Source organism: Elaeis guineensis, chromosome 3, assembly GCF_000442705.2.
Source record: "Elaeis guineensis isolate ETL-2024a chromosome 3, EG11, whole genome shotgun sequence".
Classification (NCBI taxonomy): domain Eukaryota; kingdom Viridiplantae; phylum Streptophyta; class Magnoliopsida; order Arecales; family Arecaceae; genus Elaeis; species Elaeis guineensis.
The window spans coordinates 56,968,172-56,983,442 of NC_025995.2; the positions used below are offsets into that span (position 1 = coordinate 56,968,172).

General features: G+C 41.9%; 1 protein-coding gene across 10 annotated transcripts in view; it reads left to right on the forward strand.

Annotated features, from left to right (window-relative positions):
• Window positions 1–15,271, forward strand: part of LOC105033124 (probable serine/threonine-protein kinase SIS8) — a 123,097-nt gene that overhangs the window by 61,844 nt on the left and 45,982 nt on the right. For all 10 annotated transcript variants that reach the window (XR_012139672.1, XR_012139671.1, XM_019846539.3 and 7 more), the window contains exons 7-8: window positions 4,849–4,917; window positions 6,402–6,502. Coding sequence is in view for 8 of the 10 variants with exons in the window: in XM_019846539.3 (XP_019702098.1) it covers window positions 4,849–4,917; window positions 6,402–6,502 (170 nt within the window). In the remaining 2 variants the exon portion in view is untranslated. The remainder of the gene's footprint in view (window positions 1–4,848; window positions 4,918–6,401; window positions 6,503–15,271) is intronic.

Genomic DNA, 15,271 nt, shown 5'->3' on the forward strand with positions numbered 1-15,271 from the left:
GAGATTGGTCGGGATTTGGCAAAATGGTTCTGATCAGGTGTAGGCTTACTGGTGGCTGGTGTCGAAGAGGGAGGAGCGAGCGGCATTCGATAGTGAAGCAACAAGAGTGCCCTTGAAGGTTCTTGAACAATCAAACTGGGTGGGGGGATTTAATAGCTGAATCGACCTGACCTACTGAACCATTCCAATTTGGCATTGATTTGGTTTGGTACGAGTTGAATCATCTGGTTTCGGATTAGTTCAGCAATCATTGCTTCCTAGTATAACATATCTTAAAAACTTCCTTTGCTTTTTCTCCTATCCACTGAGCCTCTTGCAGGCAATCTATGTTCATTCTCCTTCTAGTCATTGTATTTATTAATTCCTTCAATTTCCTTATCAACGGCTCTATATTCCAAGTTGCTAAATGCATCCTACTTCACTGGATTAACTTCTTTACCCACACCCATCCATTAAAGTGTGAGAACTCTTGCCTACTTTCCACCATATCTGGACATTGTTGTTGTGTGTCATTCTTGGGGCATGCCTTACTTAATCCTTGCCACTTTTCACTGTACCTGGGGTCTGATGTAGCAAATGGCTAGGAGGGAATGCCTCAATGGATTTCTTATATGCATGCATGTTCTTAGGATGTGACTAAAGTTTTATGCTGGCTGTTAACCTACTGCAACCTTTATCCAACTGGGATCGGCTAAGCACAAAACATAGGTGGAGTTAAGACTTAAATTCAATAAATGATCTATGTAAATTACCTTGAAAAGAATTTCTTCTGGATTTCTTTTTTTAAATTTATGGGCTTATGAGGTCTTTTGCTTCTTAATTGATGTTATGTTACAAGAACCAAGTCAATGCTTCTTGGTAGACTTGATGTTTAATAAGTTTTTTTTTTGTTATTAAAGTCTGAAACAACTTTGACCTATTAGTTGGATTAAGGTACCTTGTTCTAGTGCTATGCCAGCCTGTCATTGACACTTCGGCTGTATATTTCATGCCATGCCATGCTTGTGCTTTGCATTCCCGGGCCTGTAGGACATGCACTAGCACATAGCCTTGTTGCATATTGGTAAGGCACCGCATGTTATATGCTGCTCCATGCTGATTGTGCGGAAGCAAATTTGCGTAGAAATTTTACTTATATAATTGAGCATGTTCGGTATGTAGTAGACTAGTGCTTGCATGTTATTCTAGTTTGATGCTTGTAAAAGAGGGTGCTTTTGTTCAAAAAAAATCTGATTACGTATAAAAGTCCATTCCATATGTTACAAAAGTAAAAGATCTGCATAATAACTAGGGCTTTAATGAAGCTGAGCTTGATCGAGCTTCGATATAGTTGAGCTTGGTTTGAAATTAATTTCAAGCTTGAACTCAGATCAAACTTGATCCATTTATCATAATTCTTGTTCAATTCTTTGGCTATCAGAATTGGGCGTGGTGTGGTGCGCGTGCATGTAAGTAGATATTTTAGGAAAACTTTTACTAAGAAAGCATTTCAGAAGTGGCTGCAGGTTTGAGATTTGAAGAAGATTACATACAGGGTCAATGACCTTGGGTAGGAGATTCCAGTTACTAAGCTAAGTTCAAGCTGAAAACGAGCCTAATTAGACTAAAATCAATTGGAGCTTGAAACAAGCTTCGCTTACAATTGAAATTGAGCTTGATTAAGGATTGATGGCATGCTTGTCTCAGGTCTGAAATAATGATTAATTGATTCAAACTTTCAAAGAATAAAAACAATAAACTAATTAAAGCCTTAATGCCACATTTCCTTTACTATGAATATATCATGATATATTCAATAGAAATTTGTTCGAGCCTTATCAATCTGAGCCTAATTGAGCTGGTGAAATTTTATTAATTTTGAGCCAACTTTACTGGTTCAATCAAGTTAAGATATTTAGCTTTTAACGAGGTTTGACCACATAAATGTCTGTGGTTGTACATATGCGGTTTCCATAAGCAAATATTAAGTTGATCTAGTGTTTGAAACACCAATATTTGATACAAAGATGATATGGAAATGTACACTATTCCTTATCAAATGGTCTAATCAACCATTTAATTTGACTAAGATCAAACAAAAGGAAAATAAATGGATATCAATCTTGTTTGTATTTGAAGCTTTCATCAAGTGCATGAAGAGCGACTTGGATGCTTGAATGGACACCTATAACCATACACCATGTAAAGTTATGTAGGACAACGAAGGAGTTTATGAGGATGTATGAGGCTTTAGAATATTTGGTTATATTTTACCTGGAATTTTTGGTATAGATCTGAAGTATCAATAAAAGTGAACTAGCAAAATGATTTTCATAAAGAAAATAGATAGTGACTAGAATATAACACAGAATTTATGATTTTGAGGGTCAAATTAGTTATTAAAGGCTTCATGTCACTGATAATCAAGAATTAATGTTTACTGCAATTCTGAGAAAAATTCAAGATTCAACTAATTGTGAACTTCTTATCAAAAAGGAAGAAAAAAAGATTATACACTATTGTGAAGGTTGTCTATGTGAGGAGAGAAAATATATGAGATCCTAAGAGAGATGTATGGTACTAAGCCTTATGGACTGTGGTTGAGAAAAAGAAACCTATGTCCTAGAGCAGAAAGAAAAAAAGAAAACCTGTGATTGGTTGGGGAAAAAAATCTATTACAATTATGAAATAAAAGGCGACCATGGGTTTTTAGAAATTGTAAAATTTGTTGTTGCATTAAATTGCATTTGAAAAGGCATAAAATAGATGAATTGAAGTGCTGGTCAATGTGCATGATACAGCTTATACATGGAGCTAGTGCCCTACTATAACACAGCATTGACCTGGCTTCAGCTGCATGCAGTGCATGCTATGTGCCAGTCACTATCATGGTATGGCATGAGGTGGTATGTGCCATGCTAGCCCTAGGTTGGCACTTCATTGGCACACGATACCTCTGTCCATGGTAAAATCTGCTTCAAAATGTAACACTAATGATTTCAAGCCAGTTCTAGTCCAACCTAGGGGACTTCCAATCAGTAATTCTACTTGAGGTAGGGCGTTAAAATTAATACTCAAGCAGCCCAAAGAAATAAACTGAAAATTACAATGAAAATAAACTAGAACGCCTAAGCTACTCATGTTTGTACTCACAAATGAAATTTTAGAAGAACTTATTAGGGCCAGGGAGAGCCCTTATAGTAAAAGAAAGAAGACTTGATGGGTAGTTAACTAGTTATAATTGAGATAAATAATACATTTGTGACAATTAGGAGAAAAGGGGTCTGATGCATATGGATAAATATTCTTTTCGATGAAACTAATTATTAGAAATTAGATATTTGCTTTTATTTTTAGATTTATTAGAAGTTTTTACTGAAAACCTTCTTTGTCATATATTACATTTGAGAGGTTTATGCATCATGTCAAAGTCAAGAAGGTCATGCTGCTATATTTATTACCAATCATATTTCAATCTTAAAATGAGGCTGATATTTATTAGAGTTTTATATTCCAAACTGTATACTTTTTCAATCAAGATAATAAATAAATTAGAACATTAGGAGGTTGATTTTTTAGCCCTAGTTCACATGGGGTTGCATGGCAAAATCTTCTTTTTTTGTTATATGATTCAATGCTGGTGAAATCACCATGTAACTTGCATTGCAAGTGCACATTGTAAATGACAGTCAGATGTCAACATTGGTCTTGTAGGTTTTACAAAGAAGATATATGATTAAGGATAGAATTTAAGTATGGACTACCATTTTAGCCTCTAATGACACATCAGAATTACCTCCATTCTTTAATTTATGATTCAAATGAAGGCCTTAAGTATTATATTCTTTGGGAGGGAATATATATATATATATATATATATATATATATATATATATATATATATATATATATATATATATATATATATATATATATATATTTCATGGTACTGCATAAATAAAAGAAAAGCAGAGAATGAATTTAAAAGTTGAACAGTTATGGCTATACATGGTATATTGTCTATTCTTCGTATTCAGAAATAGGTAGTTAAGCACATGAAGCTATAATATTATTGATTGTATCAGTTGTCTAAGATAAATTTCTCATAAATGATATTGATATAGATTATAAAATGAGATTCATGCATCTGCATTACCCCATTCCTCGATGCAGCTATCTATTCTGAATTTTGGATTGTCTTTTCTTAACTAGATGTCTCTTTTCTTTTTTCTTCTTGCTTTTATCCCTTCCATTTATGTCGTGGTAGTATGAAGATATAGAATTAGAAGCTACTACTTTCTGATATCTCCTAATGGCCTTTCATGACCTATACATCACTGAACCAACTCCCACTGTGTTGCGCAAGCCTGTGCAAGTGGTTCACCCTGGTTTCACCGGTTCTTCTAGCCAGGTATATTCTGCTTCACAGAATCACAGGGTAGAAACGACATGATACAACCATATAGGTGCACATGTTGCCAAAAGTTAAGAAGTACCTGGTTCATATGCACTTTGATACTCAAAATGATGTGATAGAACATTTGCTTGCTTCATGATATAAAGAGATCTGATTTCTGAGTGATAATTCAGAAAATTGTTTACTGGGTAGTCTCAAACTAGAATAAGTATTCATCCTCATATTGAGATAGGCACTTAACAGGAATCTTGGTATTGGAGTTCATCTTTTTGAAGCAGTTGGTTGTTATGTGGTATCCCACTTGATCATAAGTTTATAGTTAGGATATGTGCTGGTAGACGTTACCAAAATCTGGTCTTTAGATCTGTATAAATAATTTCACCCGTTTGTTTTTCCTTTATGAAGTTTTCAGTTTTCTGTTTTTAAGACTAGTTTTCTTTTTCTCTAACCAGGAGGTTGCTGTTAAAAAGTTCTTGCACCAAGAAATTTCCAGTGATGCTCTTGAAGAATTCAGAAGTGAGGTACGTAACCCATATCTTCTATTCTATTTCCCTCTAGCAGGCTACTTTGATTCTTTTCTTTCAATCTTTGGATGAGGCATCTAGATTTCCTGCTTTTGGCTTTGTTATGATTCCTAGTTTTGTACTATACTTACCCCAAGTGTTGATGAAAAAGCTAGTATTATCATTTACATTTTTGGTATCCAGGAAAATGATACTTTGGTTGCGCGTTGCGACTAAATACCACCAGTATGACGCAGGCACCTTACCAGAAAGAGAACTAGACAAAGTTTCTGAAATCAAGTCTTTTCAGGAATAGCTGATTTTCTATGACTTCATAACTTGTTTTCATATTAGTTAAAGAAAGCTGTTAACAGAATAGTTATTAAAATAAATTTGTTTCATTTTTGACTGCTCCAGTTTTCCTGATTGAGAATATAAATTTTGGAACTTTGCAACTTGTGTTAGTCATATCTTCTGCTATAAAATCATCATGGCTGTCCAAACTTAATTCAGTTAGGTGCTTGTTTTCATATTAGTTAAAGAAAGCTGTTAACAAAATAATTATTAAAATAAATTTATTTCATTTTTTGCAGCTCAAGTTTTCCTTATCGAGAATATAAATTTGAACTTTGCAACTTGTGTGAGTCATATCTTCTGCTATAAAATTACCATAGGTTTCCGAAATTAATTCAGTTAGGTATTCTTTATTGCTGCTGCATCATCTCTGAATGTCATGTTCCATATAGTATATATACGCACAAGTTGTAAATATGCTTTGGCAACTCCACTGTTATAAATGCTCATACAAGTTGCTTGGAAAATGCAAAAATTTGCTAATGCAATGTCATATGAATCGGTCATTTCTGATGCGGCTTTGCTTCATTGATCAAGTCATAGTTACATTGCAGATTCCACTCGGTAGGGGAAGAGTTATTGTAATCCTATGATATTAAATTGGCTAATTCACAATACTTGACTCTTTATCTGCTTGTGTAGTGGGCTAATAAGAGAGGTTGCAGCTGCATGTAATTTTGGTCTTCTGTTCCAAGCCCCTGTATTGCCTAAAATTTGCCTTGACTATGAAGGTAGTTTCTAGAGGGTTGGAACCAGGTTGTTAGCTGGTCATACAATCTGCTCAATCCTTCCATGGAGCCTTCTCAACCTTACAGATGTTCTCTATAGTTAACCCCATATTTTATGGGAGAAGGTGTTGAGGATTGTGACAAAAATGGCATCACCGATGATGATTTTCTGATTTGCCTTTCTCCTTAGTAATAAATGCAATCTTTTGACAATGAGTTTGCTATTGTCTTTATCTTGAAATGCTTACTTTCTTAATGTGTACGATTTAAATTTTAACAAATGTTTGGAATAACTCCTTTCATTAATTATAGAATGTCTTCTGTAATCTGGCTGATTATTTGTTTGACCCTCTGTGTCGACAAGTTGAAAATTCATCAGTTAACTAGTATCTTTTTCCTTTTTTTTTTTTTGTTCTTAAGGTCCGGATAATGAAACGATTACGCCATCCAAATGTTGTTCTCTTTATGGGAGCTGTAACACGCGTGCCTAATCTTTCCATTGTTACCGAATTTCTTCCTAGGTATGCTTACTCTTTCTTGCATATTGTTTATTAACTAAACAATTATTTCTCATGTATAATCATCCCTACTTATTGTGGATAACTGGAAATTTTGTTTTAAGTTCCCCTTTCTGTCTAGGTCTTATTGACTACATGAGTTTTCATGGAGGGTTCTTATGTTTCTTGAATAATTTTTTCCTACTTAGCAAGGTTTCAAGTGCTAGCCATGTTTGTCGGAACATGCCATGATGAGCTAGTATGTACACCTAAGGAACCAGAATATGACACATTATTTTCTGAAATATTTTTGATTGAAAATAGATTAAGTCCTTTTCTGATTTTTTTTGTTTAGGGAGCATGTGACATGCATATTGGCATGCCAGTCAGCACCAAACTTAAACATCCTTGTTATTTAGTATGTGGGCGACTGGGGATGCATAATGCCTACATAATTGGTAGTCGCCTTATTAGGTATGTAGCTGGATTGAGTTTAAATTATTCAGAAAATTAATTGATTTTAAAAATACTAAAAACAGAAATTTAGAAATAAATCAGTAGAATCTTTAAAAAATAGGGTTTGAAAACTTGGCTTCAGTTTTGGCTGGGCTTGTGGGGTTTTAGCTTTGAAAATTTTGGCAGTTCCTGCACCACATTTTTGAATCTTTGTTATAGAATAAAATACTGAAAAATTGAAAAAAGAATAAAATAAAATAATCAAAGAAAATTATTACATGACATTCAGAGTATTTCTAATACGTAAGTTCTTTTTTCTGTAGTTTCAACAATTTGGAGATGAAGTTAATATTGCATATAAGTAAAATTCATAAATATACTAGGACTTTATATCGTGAACATATAAATTGCTTCTTCAGCTACAGTGGTCCAAAAATTCACCATACTTAGTTTGGATACCATATAGCTAACTGCCCCTTTACTAGATGTAACCGTATGTATCTATGTACATATGTACATATATGTATATATGTATATGTTGATATATGTATATATGTATTTATGTATATGTATGTATATATAAATATATGTGTTGGGTATAAAATAACCCCAGCCGAAGTTCGTAAAAGGCCGACCCTTCCAGGGCTCTTCCGGCTTCCGACCTTGTGCAGCGTCTTTCTGAACTTCCCCGACCGTCCGAGCTTCCATAATACTATCCGGACTTCTCTGATAATGAGCTGCTCCATTCATCTACCGGACTACTCCAAACGCTTTCTGAGCTTCGCTATCAGCTGGTTTTCTACAGTGATCGACTATTCTCTAAATCTTTTCCAGACTTCTTCCGGCCACGAACGACTTTACTCCAAACTTCTTCTGGACTTCGTCAGTGTCCGAGCTTCTCCAACAGCAGGATTTCTACAGTAACCAGACTTCTTCCAAGTTTCTACGGCGGTCGACTGTCCTCCGGATTTCATCCGAGCTCCTAACAAGAGCCGGATCCCACCCGAACTTCTATAGTGGATGGATCACAGACGAACTTCTACAACGGGACAGGCTCCACCAGCCGGATCTCTACTGTAAGCGAATTCCATCCGAGCTTCTACTGTAAACGAATTTCTTCCGAACTTTTATTACAGGCGGACTTCAGTCGAGCTTCTACAATAAGCGGTCTCCATCGGACTTCCACGGCAATCGGTCTCCAGCCGAACTTCTACCGCAAGAAGTCTACTTCGAACTTCTACCACAAGCAATCCACTCCGACTTCTACTGCAAGCGGACCTCTACTGTAAGCAAATTCCATCCGAGCTTCTACTATAAACGAATTCCTTCCGAACTTCTATTACAGGCGGACTTCAGCCGATCTTCTTCGATAAGCGGTCTCCATCCGAACTTCTACAAGCACCGGACTCCGTCTGAACTTCCATAGCGGATGGATTCCGGACGAACTTCTACAACGGACGGGCTCCAGCAGTTGGATTTCTACAACGGCCGACCGTCTCCAGTGTCTGCCGTACCTCTCCAGCCATCAACCTTCAATAGCGTCAGTCGGACTTCAACAACGCCAACCGGACTCCCACAGGATCTGCCAGACTCCTCCAGCAGACAAACCTCCACAACGCCATCCGAAGTCCACTGTCGGTCGATCCTCTATCGGATTCCTCATGAAATCAGATTTTTTCAACAGAAAGTCTCCGTCCGAGCTTCTACAGCAGATGACTTCCGTCTGCAGCATCAGCGCTTTAGGCACCCAACAACAGTGGACTCGTCAGCAACCTCAAAAACATCCGAGCCTCTCTTAGATTGCAGAGACAGCCATTTCGCTCCATCAGACGTCCCAGTCGAGCTTCAGCCGTCCGGCTCGAACCCTCTGGCAAGTCACGACAATGACCACTACCCCACTTCACTCTCTGTAACAGATTCCACGTGGCCCCACCACTCTTTGGCAAGTGCGACAACGGACACCACTCCACTCTCCATAACAAACTCCATGTGGCTCTGAACGGCCCACTGACGCCACTACTTTCCGCAACAAACTCCGCATGGCCACGAATGGCCCACTACCAGGCGGTTACAGACGTCGTTGTTGATCAGTTACGCTCTCCGTCTATATAAAGGGACCCTCAGATACGTTCTTCTTTAAGCTCTAAACTCTATCTTGAAATTCTGCTAAAATTTCATTCGAGTGCTCCATTTCTGTTGAGGCAGAGTACTGATTTGAGTGTCGGAGGGTCTGCCGGAGCACCCCCAACTCTAGTTTAGACTTTCCTTGCAGGTTCCGACGGTGGATGTGATCGCCTCGACTCCAGCTTCTTCGGCGTCGGCGGAATTTTGCACCAACAAAATTGGCGCTAGAGGAAGGGCTGTCTTTGCAGGACCCTTGTTCTTAAAGGAGTACTCAACGGGACTGTCTCCGGTCGTCTTCTTCAACATCTTCCTCTTCTTCTCCAGTCAGATCCTCACCAGATGCCTCCCCGAAAGGCATCCACCAGGCGATCTACGGCCTCTGCGGCCAGATCTTAGCGAGATTTGCAGGCTCCGGCCTCGTCCCCAGTTTGCCAGGCTCCTCCTCCGACAGTGGCAGTCGGCATGGAGCAGTTTGACCTGCTGGTTCAGCAGATCAGGGGCCTCACCAAAGCAGTGCAGACCATGCAGCAGCAGCAACAGCCGCAGGCATCTGTGCGGCTGGAAAGAGCATCACCGGAGTTTCTAAATCCGACGATAGGCCGGGCCACTTGGGCCAGTCGCCCTGTCTTCTCCGGAAAGGGGAAGCAGAAGGCGGAGAGCCCACCATCCGATCACGATTCCACCCCCGGAGAGTCTCTATCTCCGTTCCACCAGAAGACCCTCGAGACTCGCAGTCGAGAGGACCTCCTGGATCAAAGATTCCGGGAGATGAACCGGCGGATCGAAGAGCTCCGTCATGCTCCCACTGCTTACGGTGAGGACATCTGTACTGACCCTCCTTTCTCTCAAATGATCATGCAGGAATCAATCCCGCCGAACTTTAAGCTCCCTCAATTCGAAAGCTACGACGGGACCTCGGATCCGGTTGACCATCTGTAGGCCTTCCGGACAATGATGCTGCTCCATGGAGCGTCAGACGCCATCCTGTGCCGAGCTTTCCCATCCATCTTGAAGGGAGCAGCAAGAAATTGATACTCGGCACTGAAGCCGGGTACCATCTTCTCCTTTGATCAGACGAGCCACCAGTTTGTGGCTCATTTCGTTAGCAGCCGGCGTCCCCGAAGAGGTTCGGAGTCCCTCATCAACATCAAGCAAAAGGAGAGAGAATCCATCCGAACTTACGTCAACTGTTTTAACGTTGCCGCGTTGGAGGTCTGGAATCTGGATTAATCAGTTGTAATGACCGCCTTGAAAAGCGGTCTTCAAAAGAACGATCTTCTGTTCTTCCTAAAAAGGAAGTATCGCAGGAACTCCGCTGATTTGCTGGCTCGGACCGAAGGATATGTCCGAGCGGAGGAAGCCTTCAAGATGAAAGACGAGGAGGCCGCGAAGGAGCGACAGGCGGGTGACTCCAGCAAGCCCGCAGCTGAAAAAGGGGCGAGTGAAGCTCGGCCACGTTCCCGAACTCCTCTCGGACACAAGCGTATCCGAACTCCCCCCCGAGCTCGTAGGCAGAGGAGCCCGGACCGCAGGATTCGACGGAGATCTCCCCCAGGAAGATTCCACAGCTACGCGTTGATCCCAAACATCGGTCGATGAAGGAAAAAATCCAAAGTCATGCACCGGAAAGACAGATGGCAATAGCTGAGGAAGTTGAAAAACTCCTGAAAGCCGGATTCATCAGAGAAGTCAACTATCTGAACTGGGTCGCCAAGGTGGTTCTAGTCAAGAAGGCGAACGGTAAGTGGAGGATGTGTATAGACTTCAAAAAGCTGAATAAAACCGGTCCGAAGGACAGTTACCCACTGCCTAGAATCGACCAACTAGTGGACGCAATCTCGGGCCACGAGCTTCTCACTTTTATGGATGCATTCTCCGGCTACAATCAAATCAGGATGGCGCCAGAAGATGAAGAAAAAACTGCTTTTATTACTAACTGTGGTCTTTATTGTTACAGGATCATGCCTTTTGGCCTCAAAAAATGCAGGGGCGATCTATCAACGGCCGGTGAACAAGATCTTCAAAGAGCAGATCGATCGCAACATGGAGGTCTACGTGGACGATATGCTTGTAAAAAGCAAGTCCACAAAGAACCACGTCGCCGACCTTCAGCGTCCTCTGAAAATATAAGATGAAGCTGAATCCGGCCAAGTACGCTTTTGGAGTAATCTCAGAAAAATTTTGGGCTTCATGGTATCGGGGTGCGGGATCGAAGCAAATCCGGAAAAGATTCGTGCCATCCAGGAAATGACCGCCCCGAAGTCAATAATGGAAGTTCAGTGCCTTACTAGGAGAGTAGCAGCTTTGAATCGCTTCGTCTCAAGGTCGGTCGAATGATGCCTACCTTTCTTTCAGACCCTCAAGCAGCCGAAGAACTTCTGTTGGACTACTGAATGTCAACAAGCATTCGAAAAATTAAGAAGCTACCTCGGCTCACCTCCGTTATTGGCAAAGCCTGAATCCGAAGAGGAGTTGTTCCTGTACCTGGCGGTCTCTCCTGTGGCTCTCGCAGCAGTTCTGGTTAAGGAAGAAGCAAAAATTCAACGGCCGATCTACTACATTAGCTGAGTATTGAGAGACGCCGAAATCAGGTATACTAAGTTAGAGAAACTAACTTACGCCTTGTTGATTGCAGCTCGAAGGCTCCGATCTTACTTTCAAGGACACACCATAACACTGCTCACCGACCAGCCGATCAAGGTGGTTATGCATCGAGCAGATGCTTCCGAAAGGATAGCAAAATAGGCAGTCGAGCTCATGAAATTCAACATCAACTATCAACCTCGGCCGCTGATTAAAGTCCAGATATTAGCAGACTTCATAGTGAAGTGCACTATTCCGGAAGAGGCCGAACTTGAACGAGGTGAAGCCGACAACTCAGGGCTCCAGTCGAATTCCCTTGAAGAAAGAACAGATCTCCCTGATGGTTTTTGGGCCCTTTACGTGGACGGTTCCTCCAATATGTTAGGCGCAGGCACGCGCCTGATCTTGATCAATCTAGAAGAAATTATTGTGGAGTACGCGCTGCGCTTCGAATTTTCTGCGACGAATAACGGAGCGGAATATGAAGCTCTGATTGCAGGACTGAGGATCGCCAAAGAGTTAGAAGTGGATCGGCTCCAAGTCTACAGTGACTCCCAATTGGTGGTGGGACAAGTCAGCGAAAAATATGAAGCTCGGGAGGACAGTATGGCCAAGTATCTCGAAAAGATAAAAGAGATCATCCCTGTCTTCGGTAGCTTTGCTATCAAGCAGATTCCAAGAGCAGAAAATACTAGGGCCGACCTTCTCTCCAAGTTGGCTACACTGGCTCCGGCCGAACTACCCAAAGACTGCTCACAGGGGAGACCTCCTTTGCCTTAGCCCTCGGAACAGAAGCCGTGATCCCGATTAAACTCAAGCTTCCGTCGGCGCGAGTCGTGGCATTCGATGAGCAGTGCAACTCACAAGATCTCAAGGCCAACCTCGACTTGTCAGAAGAAAAGCGGGAGACAGCTCAAGTTCGGATGGCAGCTTACAAGCAGAAAGTAGCTCGCTACTACAATTCCGGATCAAGAGCAAAGCCTTCAGAGCTGGGGACTTAGTACTTCGACAAACTACTGTTTCACAACTACAGAACCAAGAAAAACATGCCCCGAACTGGGAAGGTCCGTATGAAGTCAAGGAGGTAGTCCAGTCCGGAACATACTATCTAAAAGAGCTCGAAAGAGTAGACCTTCCGCGATCGTGGAATTCGGAAAATCTACGAATGTATTACCGGTAACTTTGCCTTAAATGAAAGTTTTATATTTGCATTTCTTTTCTTTTGGCATGAGTCTATAACGACAGGGAGTAGCTCCTTCAGACAATCGAAACTAAGCGTGTCAGGAACAAGAGGAGAACCTCGTCCCGACACAAATGAAGGTCCGGTTATTAAAAGATCGGATGGGGGGAAAGGCTCTCGCAACGGCCCTTATGTGCCCCTACAGTCATGTTAGGAACAGGAGGAGGCCTCGTCCTAACATGAGCAAAGTCGAAGGTCCGGTTATTAAGAGATCGGATGGAGGGAGAGGTCCTTATAACGGTCCTTATGTGCCCCCACAGCCATGTTAGGAACAGGAGGAGAACCTCGTCCTAACATGAGCAAAGTCGAAGGTCCGGTTATTTAAAGATCGGATGGGGGGAGAGACCCTTACAATGGTCCTTATGTGCCCCCACAGCCATGTTAGGAATAGGAGGAGAACCTCGTCCTAACATGAGCAAAGTCGAAGGCTCGGTTATTTAAAGATCGGATGGGGGGAGAGGCCCTTACAATGGCCCTTATGTGCCCCCACAGCCATGTTAGGAACAGAAGGAGAACCTCGTCCTAACATGAGCAAAGTCGAAAGCTCGGTTATTTAAGACCGGATGAGGGGGAGAGGTCCTTACAACGGCCCTTATGTGCCCCCACAGCCATGTTAGGAACAGGAGGAGAATCTCGTTCTAACATGAGCAAAGTCGAAGGTCCGATTATTTAGAGATCGGATGGGGGGAGAGGCCCTTACAATGGTCCTTACGTGCCCCTACAGTCTTGTCTCAACGAGGAAGGAGACCCTTGTCAAAAATCTTCAGTCTCTTAGAGGAAACCCGACACTGGCAGGAGAAAATCGACTTCCTCAAGGTAACGAGAAGTTCGGGCTCTCAAGCTCGAGCATCGGGAGGAAGCGTCAAACTCAAGTGGCTTCGAAAAGACCTTCGATCATGAACAAAAAAGGGCAAATCAATACGGCGACGATCAGGAACCTTCAAACAATGTCAACATCGAACAAGACAAAAGACGAAAGAAGCTCGATAAACAACTCAAAGCAAGAATGGACAAGGTAATAAGAAAATTTCTTCTCATTTCATTAGTAAAGCCTGCATTACAAAGCCTTTGAAGGCCAAAAAAGAAAAACGACAAGAAAAGAAAAGAATGCATGGAAGCTCTAAGGAAGCTCGGTTTTTTCTGACTTCGAACTTTCGGTTCCAGCCATTATCAGGGATTGCCTTAAAGTTATCAACTTCTTCTAGTTTCTTTTTTCTTAACAGCATCTCCCGATACATTTGGTGGAACCGTCTGCATCCTTGACTGCCCGCAGCTCATAGGTCAGCTGAATTTTTAAATCAAAGGGAGGCAACTTCGGTTGTGAAAATTTCTCTGTACTTCATTCGGAATCCGAACTCGAAAGTAGGGGGACTGGTGTTGGGTATAAAATAACCCCAGCCGAAGTTCGTAAAAGACCGACCCTTCCAGGGCTCTTCTGGTTTCCGACCTTGTGTAGCATCTTTCTGAACTTCTCCGACCGTCCGAGCTTCCATAATACTATTCGGACTTCTCCGATAATGAGCTGCTCCATTCATCTACCGGGCTGCTCCAAATGCTTTCTGAGTTTCGCTATCAGCTGGTTTTCTACAGTGATCGACTATTCTCCGAATCTTTTTCAGACTTCTTCCGGTCACGGACGACTTTATTCCAAACTTCTTCCGGACTTCGTCAATGTCCGAGCTTCTCCGACAGCAGGATTTCTACAGTAACCAGACTCCTTCCAAGTTTCTACGACGGTCGACCGCCCTCCGGATTTCATCCGAGCTCCTAACAAAAGTCGGATCCTAGCCGAACTTCTGTAATGGATGGATCACAGACGAACTTCTACAACGGGACAGGCTCCACCAGTCGGATCTCTACTGTAAGCGAATTCCATTCGAGCTTCTACTGTAAACGAATTTCTTTCGAACTTCTATTACAGGCGGACTTCAGTCGAGCTTCTACAATAAGCGGTCTCCATCCGGGCTTCCACGGCAATCGATTTTCAGCCGAACTTCTACCGCAAGCAGTCTACTCCGAACTTCTACCACAAGCAGTCCACTCCGAACTTCTACTGCAGGCGGATCTCTACTGTAAGCAAATTTCATTTGAGCTTCTACTATAAACGAATTTCTTCCGAACTTCTATTACAGGTGGACTTCAGCCGATCTTCTTCGATAAGCGGTCTTCATCCGGACTTCTACAAGAACCGGACTCCGTTTGAACTTCCATAGCGGATGGATTCCGGACGAACTTCTACAGCGGACGGGCTCCAGCAGCTGAATTTCTACAACGGCCGACCGTCTCTAGTGTCTGCCGTACCTCTCCAGCCATCAACCTTCAATAGCGTCAGTCGGACTTCAACAACGCCAACCGGACTCCCACAGGATCTTCTAGACTCCTCCAGCGGA